This window comes from Mugil cephalus, chromosome 2, assembly GCF_022458985.1.
Source record: "Mugil cephalus isolate CIBA_MC_2020 chromosome 2, CIBA_Mcephalus_1.1, whole genome shotgun sequence".
NCBI classification, from domain to species: Eukaryota; Metazoa; Chordata; class Actinopteri; order Mugiliformes; family Mugilidae; genus Mugil; species Mugil cephalus.
In genome coordinates this window covers 20,340,474-20,358,514 of record NC_061771.1, presented here as the reverse complement: position 1 = coordinate 20,358,514, position 18,041 = coordinate 20,340,474, and the positions used below count along the sequence as shown (strand labels likewise).

Sequence of the window (18,041 nt, the reverse complement as noted above, 5' to 3'; positions counted from 1 at the left end):
TTTTTTTTTTTATTATTGTTATTTTGTATTAAGCCAATATGCTGATGCCAGCCTCCCCTCTATCCCCTCAACCACCACCAACAAGATAAAGACACATTCAGCAGTTGGCTGATCGCTGAGTTGGGAGTTTATGTTATCGTCTGATTATTGGATTCATCCCCATAATCAAGGAGTTTATTCCCAGATAACATTGCCTGGTCTGTGTTTAATCAACAACACTAAACTTTCAAGCTACACTCTTGATGAAATAATTGCGCACGCTATTTTCAGATGTTGCTGGAAAACAAGTGAAACGAGTGTGCTTGTGGCTTTTAAGAGTTCAAATGAGATCTAAAAAAAAAAAAAAATCATCATTGAAGTGGAACAGATCATCGGCAAATGTTTGCGTATTCACATGTTCATTCCCAGTTTAAACTACCGTCCCACTGAGGTCGAGGCTGCGTGCTAAAAGATAAAGAGCCTCTCCAACACTGATGAATAACCCAGTACCATTTTTTATTTCTAACAGGTTCTGCGAAATCGTTAAACTTGTATTTATAGGCCGTAGTGTCCGTCCTTATCACCTCCTAATCTAAAATAAATATATACACATATAATGCTTTAATCTCACATTAAGGCTTCAGTCGTTGCCAGTAGGATATTGAATGCACCCTCTGGCTACGTGGATAACAGACAGGCCATAAAATGTTACCGCATCAAAATGAGCCCTTTTAAATTGTTCCGTGGACCGGACCAATTAGTTTGATTTGGCTACAGCCTCCAACATTGAAACGCTCTATTGCACCAACTCCTTGGCTACAGTGCCCCGAGTACCCAGCGTTCACTCTGAGCGTTTGAAGAATTCAACACTCTGACTGAAGCTGTCACACTGGGTACCAGAGTGTGCCCTGGTGCTTTAAGAGCACATTAACCAGCAGAGTGTAAACGTGCTCTTCCCCAGATCAGCTGGATGGTATAATCCCTGCATATTTTTCTGTGTGTGTTCCAGGTTGCCGCTCGATGTGGGCCGCATTGACGAGTTGTGAACCGTCTACTTCTCTATGTGTGCAATCCCAAATCCCGTAGTGCTGCAGCAGAGGCAGCTCAAGACCACAGTGTCACTACTGTGACCGTCGGCTGCGACTTTAGTTGGGATCCAGGGTTCATCAGATCTCCGTGGTTGTTGTTGGTGTTAAAGACGGTGTTTGAGCTTTTAGCCGATGTGCTTATTGACTGGAGGCAGCGGAGAAAGCTCGGCTCTGTCTAAAGGTAACCAAATCTTCTGACCAGTCCCTCTCCGGCTCTTTAACTTAACATATTCTGGGGCATTTCTCCATTTCTCTTGGGTTGCCAGGCAACGACAGCAGACACCACAAAATGATTACTTTTTTTTTTTCATGCATCAAGTTATTGTATGCATTAAACAAAAGAAGCACGATGCATTCATAAAGGGTGGGTGAAAGCAAATCAGTCCACCACTGTGTGTCATTGTTATTTCCAACAAAAAGCTGCGTTTACAGTTTATTAGACCGACGCACGCCGAAGCTTTTCAGACTTCAGGCTTTTAAGACTTAAGATACGACAAGGACTCGTCCAAAATATTTATTTATTTGCGACAGGTAGCTCGGCTTGTTAAGCAAGACCTCCTCTAAGTGGAACAGGCTTCATTATCTAACCTGTGTTTTCCCTCATATGAAAATTCAAGATGTCTGCCGTAGGGGAAAAAAAACTAAAAAAAATCTATTATAGCCACTCCCACTGAAAGAAAATACCTCAGGACTCTTCCTCCTCAAAATGATGAGACATCTATGTTTAGTATTCAGACTATTACATAAAGTTTTGTCTGCTCCTCGGTTGGCGTTCGGTGCCTGGGAGTCATGTTCTCATTTGTTGTTGTGTCGGACAAGAACTCGGCGAAGACTCCCTGGAGCAGATGCTAATAGCTAGCGCAGCAACGCTGGCGTTCAGTGCAGGTTGTGAGCGGTTTGTTTTTGCACATATGGACCAATGAAACTAAACGACGTATACTTTTATTCATGTTATGCTCTCAGTGGGCGGAAGCAACGTATTGCATATAAATAATACAGCTGCATCTCCAAGTATAATCAGCACAAGTCAGTGAAGTTAAGTCGTACTCACGCTTACGCTCTCTATGGTAATTAGTAGCAGCATATGATAAAAACACCTTTTTGTGATAAAGTCAACTCTGAATAAATGTTAACCTTTGTGATGAATAGTATCGTTCATTCCATATAATCCCTGTTAAAAAAAATATATATATTATGAGGAAATATTTGAAGGGTGCGTTAATGGTAGACATTCTTGTAAGTCTAAGCATTAAATATAATCAACAAATTAATATTTAACCAGTACTCCAGATGCATCCATGCTGTTCATGCAGTAAACTTAAAAAATATCTGAGAAAATATTAGAATTGATAAGATGCAAACTCCCACATAGATTTCTCTGCATTTTCCCATTAGCTTCGTATTTACAGCTGCAGGATTATTAATCTCCCTATCTAAACGCCAAATTAAAAAAGCAAATGGGTGTTTTCATCCCGAATTGGCGCGATCTTCTGCGCCTGTGTTCATGCATACTCTTCTCTTTCATTTTATGCTGGCCACCCCCGGGCTGTCCCTCGCACGGATGGATGATTTTGTGTGGAATTCATACATTTTGAAAGTCAACTTAACCAAGCTCAATTATCCTAGCATATTTTATTTATTTGCCTCCAAATGTATTCCGGATATGAATTATTCAAGTACCCAAACTTAAGCCATTCCACCTAACTTGGCTACACTTAATTCGCGAAGAAGTCGAAAACTGAGCACCTAATTAATGAAGAGAAATCCTCGTCTCACCTATTTCTAAAACGGCTTTCACACACACACACGCAGGTCTCAGGGTTGTGCTTGAAAACTTTTCTAATTCCCTTTTCGGAATTAATTATTAAATCATCGACTGACCTTTTCAGGCTGAGGATAATTGCTGATGTGGCCAAGTGAAAAAGACACAGCAGTGCATCACTCTCAGCTAATTGATTTTTGCTGCTGCACTCGTGAACTTTTCACTGTGATCAGTACTGTGACAGGAAGTAATCGCCCGTCAATTTTTTAGGTGAGCGGTTTCCAAAGGTGTCTGTAAATCTGAGGCGCTCGGTGACGCAGCCGGGTTAGACAGTAGACTGACAAGTGGACTAAAAGCTCGTTCTGAGATCCGAGCACTGCACACTGCCCCTCTCTGGTTGGAAGCGGTGCCTTCTGTAGGAGAGCTCATTCCAGGTCACCCACTCTCTGTGGGCGAGAGAGCCGGAGAGGGTGGAGGGCGCAAGAGAGGGAGGGAGACAAAGTAAAAAGGCAGACTAGAGAGAGAGAGGGAATATCTATAACTCAGTAAATGCCAGATATCACATCGTTCTGTTCCACACAGAGAGCCTCGAATACATTTCTGTGTATTTTGTTGCCATTTATTGACGGAGTGAATCATTTCCTGCGTCTATATAAAGCCATGTGCTGTGGCCACAATGCGATGTCTTCGCCGTGGCGGTGCCTCGTCTCTGAAGAAGATGAAGAGCAGTCACCGCATGAAAGGCAAATTTGTCTTGTAGGCTTGGCTCTCGTCTGAGCTCATCGCGCAGTCATTAGGCTGAACGCAGCCCACCTACTTTCTTTACCAACCAGCTTACTTCCAGTGGCGTAGACGTTTAAGAGTGAATCATGCCTCTGTGGATTTCTATTGTGTTTGACAATCAAAGTCTTGATGATTGTCAGATAATATCCAGTTTGGGCTCCTGTGAAGTTGCCAGTGGATTTTTTCTTCTTCTTCTTCTTAAATGGGCAAGTGTGTGCTGCTGGTGGAACTAATGACTCTGTCCTAAAAAGCATAAAAACCCACAGCGCTATTCTTAAAAGCACATACAGATTGGTAGTAAAAATACATCCCAAAGTGTGCCATTAGGTCTTGTTGTCATGGAAACAATGCATTTAAAAAAAAAAGAAAGAAAAAAAAGACAGTAACAGGCTGTTTTACTGGGGTTCAGTTAGCTGTGCAGCTAATTTGCGGTACTTTAAAATATTTGTGCCCTGCAGCAAGGTGTGCTGGGTAGGTGTGATCACCTGCTCGTGAGCGATGCGGCTTCCTGGTGTGCGGCTGACATCCGGCAGCGAGCAGTGTGGACAGATGTTTATGAATGGGGACTTATAGTAGTCCAGCACTGTTCTCACATCGTAAACCATATCTGGGTTGTTGCTCCTAACGAAAGTAGTGACATTGAAAAAGTCAGTTTCCATGGATACATTTCTTTTTTTTTTTTCCAGTGGCCTTGTGTAATTGTTTTGTCTCCCCTGTGATCAATTCATTATTATTATTATTATTATTGTTATTATTATTGAATCTTAACGTCTATGGTTTGACACTGGCTTGATTGCCTTTGGCTGCTTTAATTGGACTCCTTTTATTTTCTCTGATTCATTCCACGAATATCGGTGCTGGGCTTTGACTATTAGCCAAACAACATTAGCAAAACGAGCTTTTGTCTTGAATAATTATACAAAGTAATAACAAAATAGTTAGCACTCTGCTGACGCACCGCACAGTGGTAATGGGTCTCCCTTGTTTTTCAAATATCTTATAATCACACTCCGAAATGAGCTATTAGCGACGGCCTTGTGAAATTTAATCAGAGAGCAGAAATGAGGAGGTAAAGGCTGCTCATTGGAGTGTTTGGATGCTGGCAGCCGCACCGAGAACTTGAGCTGAGCGTCCTGCATGTGTGTCCAGCAGTGTGTCTCTGCAGCGTGGCATGCCTGGGTGACTTGTGTTCAGTGTGCTTCTGGCCCATGAAAGATGCATGAGAGCAGCAGTTATAAATCAATTATTATAACAGGTACGCACTGTTCACACAGTCCCAACACTTTTGTCCCCCCCCCCCCCCCCCCCCCCCCCCCCCCCTCCCTCACATGAATACAGACAGCACAGACAGGACGGGCTCTACTCGCTATACTGTCCATGTGCTGCGCGCCAGATGAGTGCACGCTTAATGAGAGGGATCCTCCAGCCCGTGCACACGCACAAACCCCTGAGAAAGGTCCAAGGAAGTACTATAGTTGTGTCTGCTGTGAATCAATGAAGGAGATTACGCTTAAAGAAAAGGACAACTTTTAAATCCGTATTTATAGTGGCCTCGAATATGGTATGACTCTATTTCCTTGGCAACAGCTTAATGTTTAAATATAGAATAAAAAAAAAATCATATACACACTCCTATTGGGTGTGTTTTAGTGAAAGGGCTTAGAATTACTGCCCACACAACACTTTCTACAGTTCCTAAAGGGGGGTGTCCCGGGTTTGACCTGTCCCAGTAAAGATGCCTCTAATGGGTAAATAGCAGAAGGACATGGTGGTGGCGGGTGGCTTGGGTTGGAATAAAAGCTATTTTATTTGGAACCCCGGGATTTTTTTTTTTTTTATTCCTCAAAAGAAAAGCAGACCATTATCCACTCTCAGCGACGTCTTTCTCCCTCTTCCTTGTGTCCACGTTATGCAATCAGTGTGCTTCTTTTCTTCCAAGCCTCGGAGGCTCGGCTCTGACGGAGGAGGATAGAGGACCTCAACAGGTGGATTTTTTTTATTATTATTATTTTTATTCTAGGGATAGAAGAGGAGGAGGTGAAGGAGGTGAAGGAGGAAGAATAGGGCAGTAAGTGCTCCTTAATAATAAGCCCTCTGATCTACTTACTCCGCGCTGTTTCTTGCCTCAAGAGCTACCCGGCTTATGACAGCCAGTCCTAGCGGAGCCCCGGCCTGCTATGACCCCATGCGGTATCTACACCATCTGTCTGCAATGGGACTCCAAGGCAACACTCCAAGGGAGAGTCAGAGAGAGGGACGGAGGGGGGAGTCGGGGGGGAGTGGGGCGGTTGTCAGCGTTCCCCGAGGACCCCCTGTGCTGCAGTTTTGATCTGCTAATTATGTTTAATTGAGGCTGTGTAATTCACAACCGTCGCCTCACAACCCCCCCTTATCTCACCCGTAGCTTTTAACAAACTCTGTCGCTGACGAGGGAACATGACACGCCATCAGCAATAAACGCGCCGGTGCAGCGGTTTCGAAGGCATTTTAATTTAGATGAAGAGAGGGGCGTCTGCACGGGGACCACTAGATTGGTTTACAGCAGTTCGGCGGATATTGAAATGTTTTATCTGTGCGCAGTTGATGATGAGCGGAGGCGCGACTCGCTTGACGCCGAGGCAGTCGTCACAGCGCGCACGCACGCGCGCCCGCACGCACACACAAACAAACGACGGTGGAGAGAGACGCTTCGGCAAACGCGCGCGCGCGCGTGGCGAGATGGCACCAGGTGATGCCACAAACGTCGAGTGATGCCGCGCGCCATACCTCTCAGGCGCCTTCAATTCCGGGAGTCTGAGGGACAGACGCCCCGGCAAGGACAGACGGGGAAGCGACATGTCAGTTTTAACGAGCTGTGAAGTTGGAGTCGCTTTTTTCGGAGTGTAGATGTGGTGAAAATCTCCCCTGTGCGCGCGCGCCCTCTAAACTCGCAGCTCTCTTTTTGATAATTTATAATAGCAAGATGCAATCACCCAAATCTAGGCTACACCTCCACCACAACCACCGATACCCCTCTCTGCCCTTTAGTTGTTTTAATTATCCAGGCTGATGTGTGAGTACCTTCAGCCAGCGAAGCGTGGGCGGGCGGGATGCGGGGGTAAAGAGCCTGCCGGAAAATATTTCCTTATTTCTTTCCATCCGGGCGCTGGGTCGGCTGCCGAGCATCACCTCCGTCGCGCGGCGCGGAAAGCTGCAGAAATAACAACCCATTTAAACTTGTTCCCAATTGTTTAGTGCGGCGCTCGTTTGGGGGAGCGCGTGAGGGAGAGAGAAGCAGAGGGAAGGGCGCGCGAGGAAAGAGAGAGGGGGGGAGAGCGAGTGTGTGTGCATATATATTTATATTTCATATATGTGTGCGTGTACGTGTGTGTGTTGATGTTATTTGTGACGGAATCCCCCCTTCAGTCTCCAAGAATCCGCGAGCGGCGAGAGAAGGAGGAGGAGGCGGAGGAGGAGGAGGCGCGCGGACCTGTCCACGAGCCCTCACTGCGGAACGCGCGGGGCTGCCGCTGGAGATTCCAAACCAACGGTTTTATTTTGGATTCAAGAGTCTGACTGATCCCTGGTCGTCAGCGGCTTTTCTCTCTTCTCCGTCCCCGCCACTGAGTGGACGGCGTCTGACGTCTTCACCGAGAGGAATACTACTTATTTACCCGAGGGAGAGGAGGTGGCGGCGGAAGGTTGGGGCGGGGGAGAGGTCTTCAGAACCAGACAGGTGGATTTATCCTTGTGGTGGTGGTGGTGGTGGCGGCTTTTGGGAGGGAGGGAGGGGGGCTTTGGATGGAGGAGAAATTGATGGATTAATCTGACGGAGGAGAGAGTCGTATATGTGATTCCCACTCCTGCCGAGGGCACCCGAATGGAGTAACAGGCTGCAATGTCATCTCCACCTGGCCGCCTGGAGAGATGTGTCACGGGAATGGGGTGAGCTTAATTGGTATGTTTTTTTTGGGCTCATACTAGTTCAGGACTAACTAACCTCCTCCGTGGAGGTGACGCGGGGAATGAGCAGAAATGGTCGGGGTCCGGTGTTTGTATCTGCCGCACACTCACTCTCCTCAAAGTGGAGCAGAGGCGGCGTGGCTGCTTGTGTTCCTCTGCGCTCCTTTCGCTCGTCCGGGTCCTCGACACACAACCTGCTGCATGCCCTATATAGACGAGCCCGAGCACCGGAGAGCACCGGAGAGAGGAGCGTGAGGCGAATATTCGCACAAGAGCCACAGGCTGTTTTCGCTCCCTCCGTCTCTCATCTATCTCCTGTGTGACACACACCACCGAGGAGCGGAGTGCGGATTCGTCTCTGTCGCTTTGTGCGCGATTTAACCTTTGAATCCAACTTGTGTTTTTGTCACGGGAGCTCTCTAACCAGTAGTCCGACAAACACGGGCGCACGCGCGCACTTTCGCTCCCACATACCACAAGCCCGTGCACTAACGCGCGCGCGTGCGCACACACACACACGCACACACACACGCACGTGCGGGGCGATGCTGGTATTTGATGCAATTCGGATTGTTAAAATGCCAGCGAGTCACGAGGAATCTAATGACACCGGGTAATTATGCTCGCGGCTCAAAAAAGACGCCAGCGTTCAGCGCGCGCGTCCGCCCGCGCGAGAGAGTCAAAGTCAACAAGTCAGCGCCGTGGAGAGCTGTGATATTTGGTATCTTCTTGTTTCCCCCAGATCAAGTTTGAACACTTTTCCTCTGGTTTCACTGACGCTGTGAGAAGGAACCAAAATGCCAGTCGACGGACGGGTCACGGTGGCTGCCCGCACGGGGCCTCACACCACGGCGCCAGAACTCAGCATTCATCGCACGGACTCCGACGAAGAAGGCGCAAAAGCTCCGCGACCGCAAACCCGCAGCAGCCACGCTTTGTGACACCGAAGGTAAGCGACTGCGGTCAGGTGGGGGCCGAGGGAGCCGCCGGAGCTCGGCTCAGACTTCGGCGCCGAGCGACGCTAAGCGGCGCTGTTGCATCACGTTGTCCCCCGGCTGCGGATGAGAGGCCGTGTAATGAATTCATATCTCAAATTGCAGTTTTTCAGGCTTTGAATGCAGTCACGTTGTAGAAACACATTTTCTTCCGCTTTACTCCCGCTTCTCGTGCCAAGTCTGACACACGAAGTGTCTTCTCCTCTTCTCGGGGACATAGAAGCCTCCACGCACACGAACACTCACGCGCACACACACGCACAGAGACGTTACATGTGGGGTAATTATAAAAGGAGAACATAGGAGTTTGACATGACACAGTATACAGCCGCTAATCCCATAAATCTTAATCATGATCATTGCTGCTGGCAACAGAATACCGTCCATATTTAATGCTGTGTGTTCATTTATCATAATCATTTAGGGCAAATTATCCTTCATCTCATACCAGACTGATTTTGTGTGTGTAGGGAAGTGAAGAGACGGATGATGTGCTCAGCAGTAGCCTATTTTCGCGAATAGTGGGATGACAAAAGGAGATCAACTCTGTAGGGCATAAATGCAGTAGAGTGGGGAGCAGTGGATGTCAAGAGATGTTGCAATCTTCATTAATATAAATATCTTGAGCAAAGCCACAGTGGCTTCTGGGCGTGATGTCATAGCACCTTTAAAGCCTCATCAGTATTGTATGGCAGGCCTACTTTTCTGTTCCTTTCCCCTCTTTCTGTTGTTGTCACTCCGGAGAGCGTTCCCAGCTCAGCCGGGCCTCGTATTCTCACCTCTCACGGTCTGATATTAACCAGCCACCGAAACAAAACTAAACCGGAAAAACATTTTTTGTTTTTTTTTTTAAATGTGCCGCGTGCCACATTCTGAGTCCAATTTTGCAGGGCAGGACATGGTGTTGAAATTCTGCGTCTAGATGCGTCTAACTGAGCTGTTCACTGAACCAGCTCCATCGCCGGTTAAGCAGGTAGAGTACTTCAGAGCCGCCTGTCAGCACTGTCAGAACCGAGGCTGCAGTTAAATCTGTTTAATTTCTCACTCTAAATGTGCCGCTGTCAACGTGTTATTGTGCTGCCTTTAACACGATGGCCCTCTGGAGATTATTTTGATGGCGCCTAAGTGGAACCGGCGATATTCACACTAACATTAAGTTCTTGTGCTGGCAACAAACACACAAAGGTGTCTTTCTCGCTCACGCTTTTGCAAGACACAAATTTATGATAAAGCGTTCTTTAAAGAGGGTATTTAGAGGTTTCTCGTAGACTGGGGCTACAGAAGGTGAGCAGGCAGAGTACTGTGTGTCATCTCTTGTTTTGTTTGTTTTTTTTTTTAACATTGTGCAAGACATTTTTAGAGCTAGAGCCCAAAATTAGACCAAAATCTACACATGCCTGCTAGTGGGCAAAGGTTCAGAGAGCCATCATGCGGAAGTCTCCTTTTTCATGAAACATACATGGAGAGTTTTGTTTTGTTTTTCATGAACTGTTTGTTTTACTGAGGTTATCCAGAAGCAATTATTTGTTTACTGTGACACAGACTCAAAGAAAAGCTTGTGTCTGAACTACATTTGCCTTAAAAATGTTTGTTTCACCATAGCTGTAACCCAAATATTGTATTATATTATATTATATTATATTATATTATATTATATTATATTATATTATATTATATTATATTATATTATAACCTAATGTGTTTGCATAGCCGGCCAGTCAACGGCATTTGAGTCACAGACAGTACGATAAAACGCGGGAGGGATCCTCACATTCTCCCCTTTTATCTGTAGAGGCGTAACATATAGAGGATTTAAGGCAGGAGTACAAACGCAAGGGCGCAACCTGGAGCTTACGGAGAACAATTATAAAAGAATACTTAAAAATAGAGGAAAGCCAGAGAACCCGTGGGTGGAATTCAGCACCTTTTTGCTCTGCGTTGTAGCTGTATTTGCCCTGGAGGAGGTATTGACATATCCCGTGATAAGAGCTACAGGAAATAATCCCCTTATCTGAACAGTGTTTTTGGATGTACCTCAATATCCAGTCAAACTGACAAACTGCATGTTTGAGAATAATTTTTTTTTTGGGGGGGGGGTGTGGGTGTTCGGGGTTTCTGGATGGCTACGACATCGACAGTCGGAGCACGTGCAGCAGTCGAGGCTCTGGCGTGGCCTTTAGTTGTCGTCTGCTGAGCAAGTGCTTTCTTTAAAGTCGGTTGAACCTGCGACTGTGACTTTACCAGCCTCGTTTCTGAGAGTCACCAAACTTTGGTCACACGTGACTGTCCAACAACGTTCACCTCATTTTATCTATCTGCTGTGAGCTGTGTGGTAAAATCTATACTTTCTTGTACGTACACAATCGCAGGTCAAATGCCGCTCACACGAGGCCTGAGGGGATGAAAACGAGCGCTTTCATTTGGCTTTTCCTCGCAATTACCAGCAAAAAGGACTGAGTGACATATGATAATGAGTCATTTGACCCCTGCTGATCTTCTCTACATTGATGTGTGATAGTTCTGTTGGAGACACAAGTTAATAACCCAAAAGCCTCTTACAAATGTGCACTGTTTAATCATTTAATCAAAACACAGTTGGTGGTATCATTTGATGAGTTGGTGAGCCGTGGTGATATTAAGTAGGGTTTGACTAATACAGTTTTTCTTTGAACTGATCGTTTTCGCATTAAATTGACAGGAGATGATGTTTTGCGATGATGCTGCTGCGGCGCCGTTTCTCGGGCTGTAAATTGTCCAGCCCGATAAGAGGTGAGGAGAGCGGCTCTTTAATCGGCAAAGAACTCAGTTCGTACTTGTTCAGAATCGCATCAAGAGATGTTTACTTTAGATTTATAGCAAAGATTTTAATCGCCGTGGCAGCGAGTAGCAACAGTACTGAGTCTTGTACATAGCAGATTAACACCAACTCCGTTCGCGGTCTGACCCACATGTGGACCTGGGACTACATGGCTAAGGCTGCTGCACACCTGCAATAGTGAATATTTGATGATTTTAAAGTGTCTCCATCTGCTTTAGATTACAGATAAATCTTATCCTGCTGCAGCAGCAGCGTTCTCCAAACTTTATGGATGGGATTTAAGTAATTGGATTGGAATAAATCTAAAACAGTGGGGTTTTCAAACCTGATAAATGATATTCACATTGCTCAGGCAAGGATTTGGAGCTGGGAATAAAAGCCTACCTTTAATCAATCCCAGAACTTGTATCATTGTGACTCAAGGGCAGATAGTTCTGAAATGAGGATAATCTTCATCCTACTTGAGAGGCGGTTTCAGGCTGGATTTAGAGACGTGACGAGCATAATAGAGCTGTAACCAAGAAATATGTATGTATTAGAATATCGTGCTTCTATTTTAATCAGCAAATCTGTCAAAACAGTTTCCATCCCAAATGCCTCTGTTGCAGACGGCGGAACCAGCTGGTTGGTCGTTGAAATGCCCTTTAAATTTGCTTATTTTTCCTAAATATCTTTGAATTAATGTTAGTATTATTCTATATTACTTTTTCAGCGTGAGGATACTTTTGTTTTGTGTTGTGGTAGACGGACACTGTACATTACAGTCAAAGAAAAAATGTTTTTTTTATTTTTTTTGGCATTTTGTTGACACGAACCTATTAAATGAGTTAAATGAACTGTTTAACCTGTGATGAGCTAAAGGGTTAAAGGGCTGTCAAGTAATTTATGACTTTTATCGACCTGTACTGACAGAGAGTCAGACCCGCAACAACGTTTATAAATCTCTGTGGCTTATGATTGACCGAAATGAAGCAGCACCTATTCACGGCACAACATGAAAACAACTTAATATGATGAAAGGTTAAATTATCTAACTAGAGGTAAAACAATATCATTATATTTCATCCCAGTAGTTTACCTTGTTAGCATATGCTAAATCCTGCATGTAGCTCTTGTCCACAATTTATAATGTAATGCATAAAACCTTTTCTGCCTGTACTGATAACGGCTGAAGCTGCTTGGAAAATAAATGATTCTTGAAACTGGATTTATTGATTTTTTTTTTTTTTGTCACCTTTTGCCGCGGCGTAACAGCCCGTAAACGCAACAATGACAACATAATGTCAAACTTGTTATCAAACGCTTCCTTATTAACAGACACGGAGCAGCATTAAGTGTCAATTCTGAGATGTGCCTCCAGCAACTTAATGCAGTGGGTCCGGCGCGCTCTCGTTTTAAAGGCTGTTTTGCACAACAGTAACTCCTTATGGAGATATATGGCGCTAGTTATAGTCACTAACTGCGAGGCGAATGGCACACACTGGGTTTAACAGAGCGCTCTCACCGGAAACCGCCGCCTATTACGTCTGGAAATGAGAGTGGAGGGACTGAACCAAAACAGCAAATTGGCTCGACGGAAAACCAAAAACATTGACTTCCCCCCACACCCCCCCCTAAAAAAAACACCTTGGAGCTGAGAGGAATACAAAGCAAAGGGGACGTCTCTAGGTAGAAATGTCACTTTAAACTTTAACGACGGGCATTTGATCAGATATGAAGATATTCATTTAAACTGCTTCAAATTAAAACTCAAATTGTGATAGTCAACGGTCAAAAGATGCTCAGAGATACCTTTGATGTCGGCGTTCATTTGTTTAGCTGAAAGCTTGATCCTTTCAAGATGGTGGTTATTTTACTTTGGATCGTAACTCCCCCACTGTTTCTATTTGACTACAGTGCTTTTGTATTAGCCTGATTAGTATTAAGCACGACATGAGGTTTTGAGAGGGAGAACATTTCCAGCTTCCAGGAGGTTTAGTTGTTACCTTAAACGAAGTCTGTTCCACATTGTCAGTCTGAGGGCTTTCCAGGCTCAGAAAGAGGCTTAGGAGGGAGCCTAACTGGCCTCTTTCATTTTGGCCATTCTTAAGACCCAAAACCTAAATTCCAATTTTATGCTTTCACAGACTCCACACTTTGGTTCACACTGACGTGACGCTGTTTTAGTTGAGACGCTCTTTAGCTGTTTAAATCCAATTGGATCCAGTTGTCCGCAGCTACAAGAAACGTATTGTCACATAAACGTATCAGAAGTATTTTCTCTTCAACGCGGATCGTCGTGAGGAGCTGAAGTCTCTCTGGAGTTCCACGAACCCTCTCACAAATTCATGTATTACATATGTTTTTTTTTGTTTTTTTTTTTTTGCAAAGTTAACCCAACGTGTGACTGAAATGATTAATTCGTTTTCACAATGAGCCAGACGTTATTATATTATAGCAGTCGGTTAACACGTGCACAGTAGGGCTTTCCTCAAACAATGCTATTATGCAGCCGCAGAGACGTTTCTCGTGACCATCGTTCTGTTCCGTTGGTAAAAGATGGTGAAAAAGAATAGTAAATGTAATTCTCCTGACGATCCAGCAGCTACGTTATGAAAGGGAACGCTTGGCACTGTGTGCACGCTGCTAACTGTGCCAATGATGTTAAGTCCATAAGGGATTTTATCAGTCAGCTTTGGCCCAACTAACATGGCTTTATTGTCTTCCCCGTTATTTTTTTCCCCCGGCAAATTCACGTTGAATTAAATGTCATTTAAAAAAAGAAAGAAAAAAAAGAACACACTACTGAGGATTTTCTTTTATGTGCATGAGAAATAGCTTGTGAAAGGTTTCGGGGATTACAAGCCAAATAAACCGGTTTTGTTGGTGGGCACATGCTCGGCCTTTTCCAGCCTTAAGTGAGACCTACTCGGATCAGTCGCGTAAGTGCGACACCAGCAGGTTTTCGTGGTTCCGCTATGAAAGCGAAATCACTTACAATTTGGGGTTCACGTCCACGTTTCATTTATCTCAGCTGATGTTTTTGTGCCGCTTCCACTGTCACTTGACTCCAGAAACCTGCCCGATGCTACGACGGCGCTACGTTAAAGAGATCATCAAATTGCTTGTCATTTGTCTTGCTTTGCATCAATCCTCGGTGTACAGCTTTTAGTTACCGCGACACAGACTGCTTGGTTCAGTTTTGTCCTATAAAGCCAGAATACTGGATGTTTTATTCCAGGATAGATGGATTGTTTTCATTCCAAAGAGCACCAGATGTCTTGTTTGTGATGCTCCCAGAAAACAGTTTACTAGCGTTGGCCACGTGACGCTGTAATACCAAGTGTGGCCACTGTATTGGTTAATTCACAGAACGCTTAGATGCATCTGCTGAGCCATAGTTACGAGGCTGCGCCGTAGTTACGAAGCTGTGCCATACTCCGAGTTGCTGTAGGCTAATCCGTCCTCATTGCTGAAGTTTCTTCACTCTTCTAAATGCATCGCGAACCGTGCTCTGTCCTGCTGCCACAGATTCAAACATGCATTCAAACCCTTGAATGAACGATTTAGCCACTTAAAGCTCTAAATGTCCAAAAGTCACGTTATCTTAATTAATGCCAATTAGGAAATAATCAGAGCATCAAAGACGCATTAAGACAAAATCCTTTAAAAAAAACATACATTTTTTAAATGTGCAATTAATTAAGAACTTTCTGTTATCATCATTGCCTCTTGCTAAGCGTAGTTGGAGAAATGAGGAAGCGGGCAGAGCAGCAGTAACGCTGTGGAAAACCAGCACCACCTGAAGAGCAGTCGTAGTAAATAATTACATCTTGCCTCCTGCAGGGTAAAATTACACCTTGCAACTTCTTTATATTTTTTTCCAAACACTTGCCTCCGCGTGGACTTGCTTTACATGCGTTTAATCTGCGAGACTTACAGAATGTCAAGGCATCCGCTTCCCGAGCCTCGTGCGCTTCTGCGGCCAAAACGCTTATTAAGGTGCAGCATCTAGTCTATGTGGCGGCGTTAATGCGTCCGCGCCTGGGAGCTGAGGCGTCGGTGCATCTGTGTGTTTGTACCCGAAGACACTGTTGCTAGCGAGAGTGGCTCTTTTACATCTATGTCGCAGACTGTTGTCAGCCCCTCAGTCACTGTCGCTGTCACACCGTTAACAACAGAGAGTCTGCTTAATACAAATGGGGTCTAAGATCAAGTGTTTTCAGTGGATAAATGCAAGTAAATGCTCCAGCTATGGATGGACCTGCAGTTAGATACACAGATATAATATATATATATATATATTATAAAAAACCCTTATGGGGGAGTTTAAAAAAAAAGTAAATCCTGTTTCTTTCAGGATTCTTTCGAGACAGGTATGTTTTCAAAAGTGTGTGTGTGTGTGTTTTCTATCCATTATTGATCACCGTCCATGCTTCATCTCTGTTCTCTTTGACTGCTGTATTTCTTTTTGCCTCAGTCAAAGGTCTTTCTTTTCTCCAATTTGTTCTAACACAGCACCTAGGAGCCTTCCCGGAGCACCGACTCTGCTTGTATTGATTTTGCTGTTCATTTCTGTCTGTTATTTAACCCATATTGCAGTACGAGTATAAGTGTGTATAAGTGTGAAAGCGCCGTATAAGAATAATTATTACTTTAATTACATAGTTGTAGAGCAGCCAGTTAATCTGTGATGTAGTAATTTCTTTTTATTAACCCCAGGTGTTTACTTAAGTGGTGCCTTGTGGCGCGTAAGTAGATTTTCACTCGCAGGCGGTTTTTCTTGGACACGCACATCGATTTGATAAATACGTAAACACGAAACAGAAAACTACAATAACAGGAGCTGGTTTTTCTGATGTAAAGTACTTATGCATATCAATAAATACCAGTAAAACAGAGAATGATAATCAAACATTGTGGCACATGACACACTCGAACGCGGCATATTACACCGCGCAATTGACTTTGGCCTTTGGATTATTTGTTACATAAAAAACAAATTGATAGCAAAGCAAGTGAGATGTGTTTTCCCACGACAAGCTTTGAAGTCGTCTTCAAAAAAAAAAAGAAAACGATGCGGGTTTTCCGCCCGAAAACGTTTGACGCGTGATGATTATTTTAGCAGATTTTCACACGAACTGGCTCCTGACTTCTCCGTGACTTAGTGTGTCAGAGTCTAGTCAGTTTGCATTTTTTTTTTTTTTTCCTCCACATGATCTCGTTGAGAACTCTGCCAGGCAGCGAGGCGCAGAGGCCAAAAATATTCCCCAAACAGCCACGGAGCATCCGAAATATATTACAGTAGGTATAATGCTCCCTTCCCGCGCCGGTGGCAGGTGCTGTCTCTACCAGACGGTGCATCTGGCGACGTGGGAATATTTGAAGCCTCTGTCTCTCCCTGCCAAGTGTACTTTTTAACGGCAATAAGCAAGACATCAAAAAAACATATGTTGACCACGCTCTGGCGCTCAAAGGCGCGCGATGAAAGACTCTGCTCTCATGTTGCTGGAGACTTTTGAAAAGCTGCCATCGAACGCGCTGCGTGCGCCGTGACCGCAAATCTCGATGATTTCAGGAGCACAATAAATAAGATCATCGCCGGGTTTTTAGCCCGTCTGTCACGGTAATGACTCCGCCGCATTCAAAACACAGTGGGTCCCCTTGACCTAAGTGTTCAGTAATGACGTTTTTGATAAACACGACAGAGCACATTATGCGAAGAGATTTGATAAAGCGATGAGATGAAGTAATGGACGGGGGCCTTCTCTCCGATCTCTCGCAGCAGCCGTGATGGATTTTCCAACTTATTTCCCACTGAAGACTTAATTAATGGCCGTTGCGAGAGCGAGGGACGCTCGCCACCACTCCTCGGCCGTAAATCCCCTATTATGTTTTCACATCAATTTCACAGTTTATTGGATTCTGTGGCTTATTTTTCGAAATGTCTGACAAGACTTTGTGTTGCGACCATCATTTCAGTATTGTTTCTTTGAGGCTACGTGTCTGCTGACGTAGATACTTCTACACCGTATGCGTCTGTTCTGTGAAATTTATATTGATTGTTTTTTTTGTTTTATCCTTATATTGTTGGCAATAATGAAAGTCAACAGGCAGAGCCCTGTCGGTCTGATTCACTTTTCCAAAAGTCCCTCATAGAGGTTTGCGGAGCTCTTTCTGCTTTCACATATTTAGACTTTTCCTGTAAATAAAAGCCGCCTGAGCAGGCACCCCCCCTCCTACCGTACATATCTGACCACCGCTGCTGGTGAAATAGAAATAACGTGGGAGGCAGGGACATACAACTTTAAAGAAGCGATTCACTGGGTGCAAATTAGTACATGCCACCGAGTACGGGATGAGTCATGAGCATTTTTAAATTGGTTGTCGGGATCTGACAACTCCAAAATAGCATCAAGAATACCACACACACACTCGGGCCGGATACTGATGTGCAGGTGATGTATAATGGAAAACGACAGCGCGTTTAACCCCGTTGATCCTCCAAATGCGTGAATCTGACCTGGAAAAAAAAAAGAGCCTTTTAATTTTCTTAACTTTTCACAGCCCCAGTCTTTAGAAGAATCTTGACGGACTAATAAACGTCTTCACCTTCATCTATTATACATTGTCGGAGAGATCGCCGAGCTCGCCGCGCATGAAAATGAGCACGACTTCGGCGGGTGGGGTGGATT

General features: G+C 44.7%; 1 protein-coding gene across 2 annotated transcripts in view; it reads left to right on the top strand.

The window, feature by feature from the left end:
- The first annotated feature begins 7,395 nt into the window (after positions 1 to 7,395).
- LOC125004716 (glutamate receptor ionotropic, NMDA 2A-like) overlaps positions 7,396 to 18,041 on the top strand; it is an 87,865-nt gene continuing 77,219 nt past the window's right edge. Inside the window, exons 1-2 of one of the 2 annotated variants that reach the window (XM_047579568.1) lie at positions 7,396 to 7,536; positions 8,297 to 8,503. In XM_047579568.1, the coding sequence (XP_047435524.1) occupies positions 7,519 to 7,536; positions 8,297 to 8,503 (225 nt within the window). In that variant the 5' untranslated portion in view covers positions 7,396 to 7,518. Of the gene's footprint in view, positions 7,550 to 8,296; positions 8,504 to 18,041 lie in introns of both variants that reach the window. The other variant, XM_047579569.1, reaches the window with a different exon arrangement.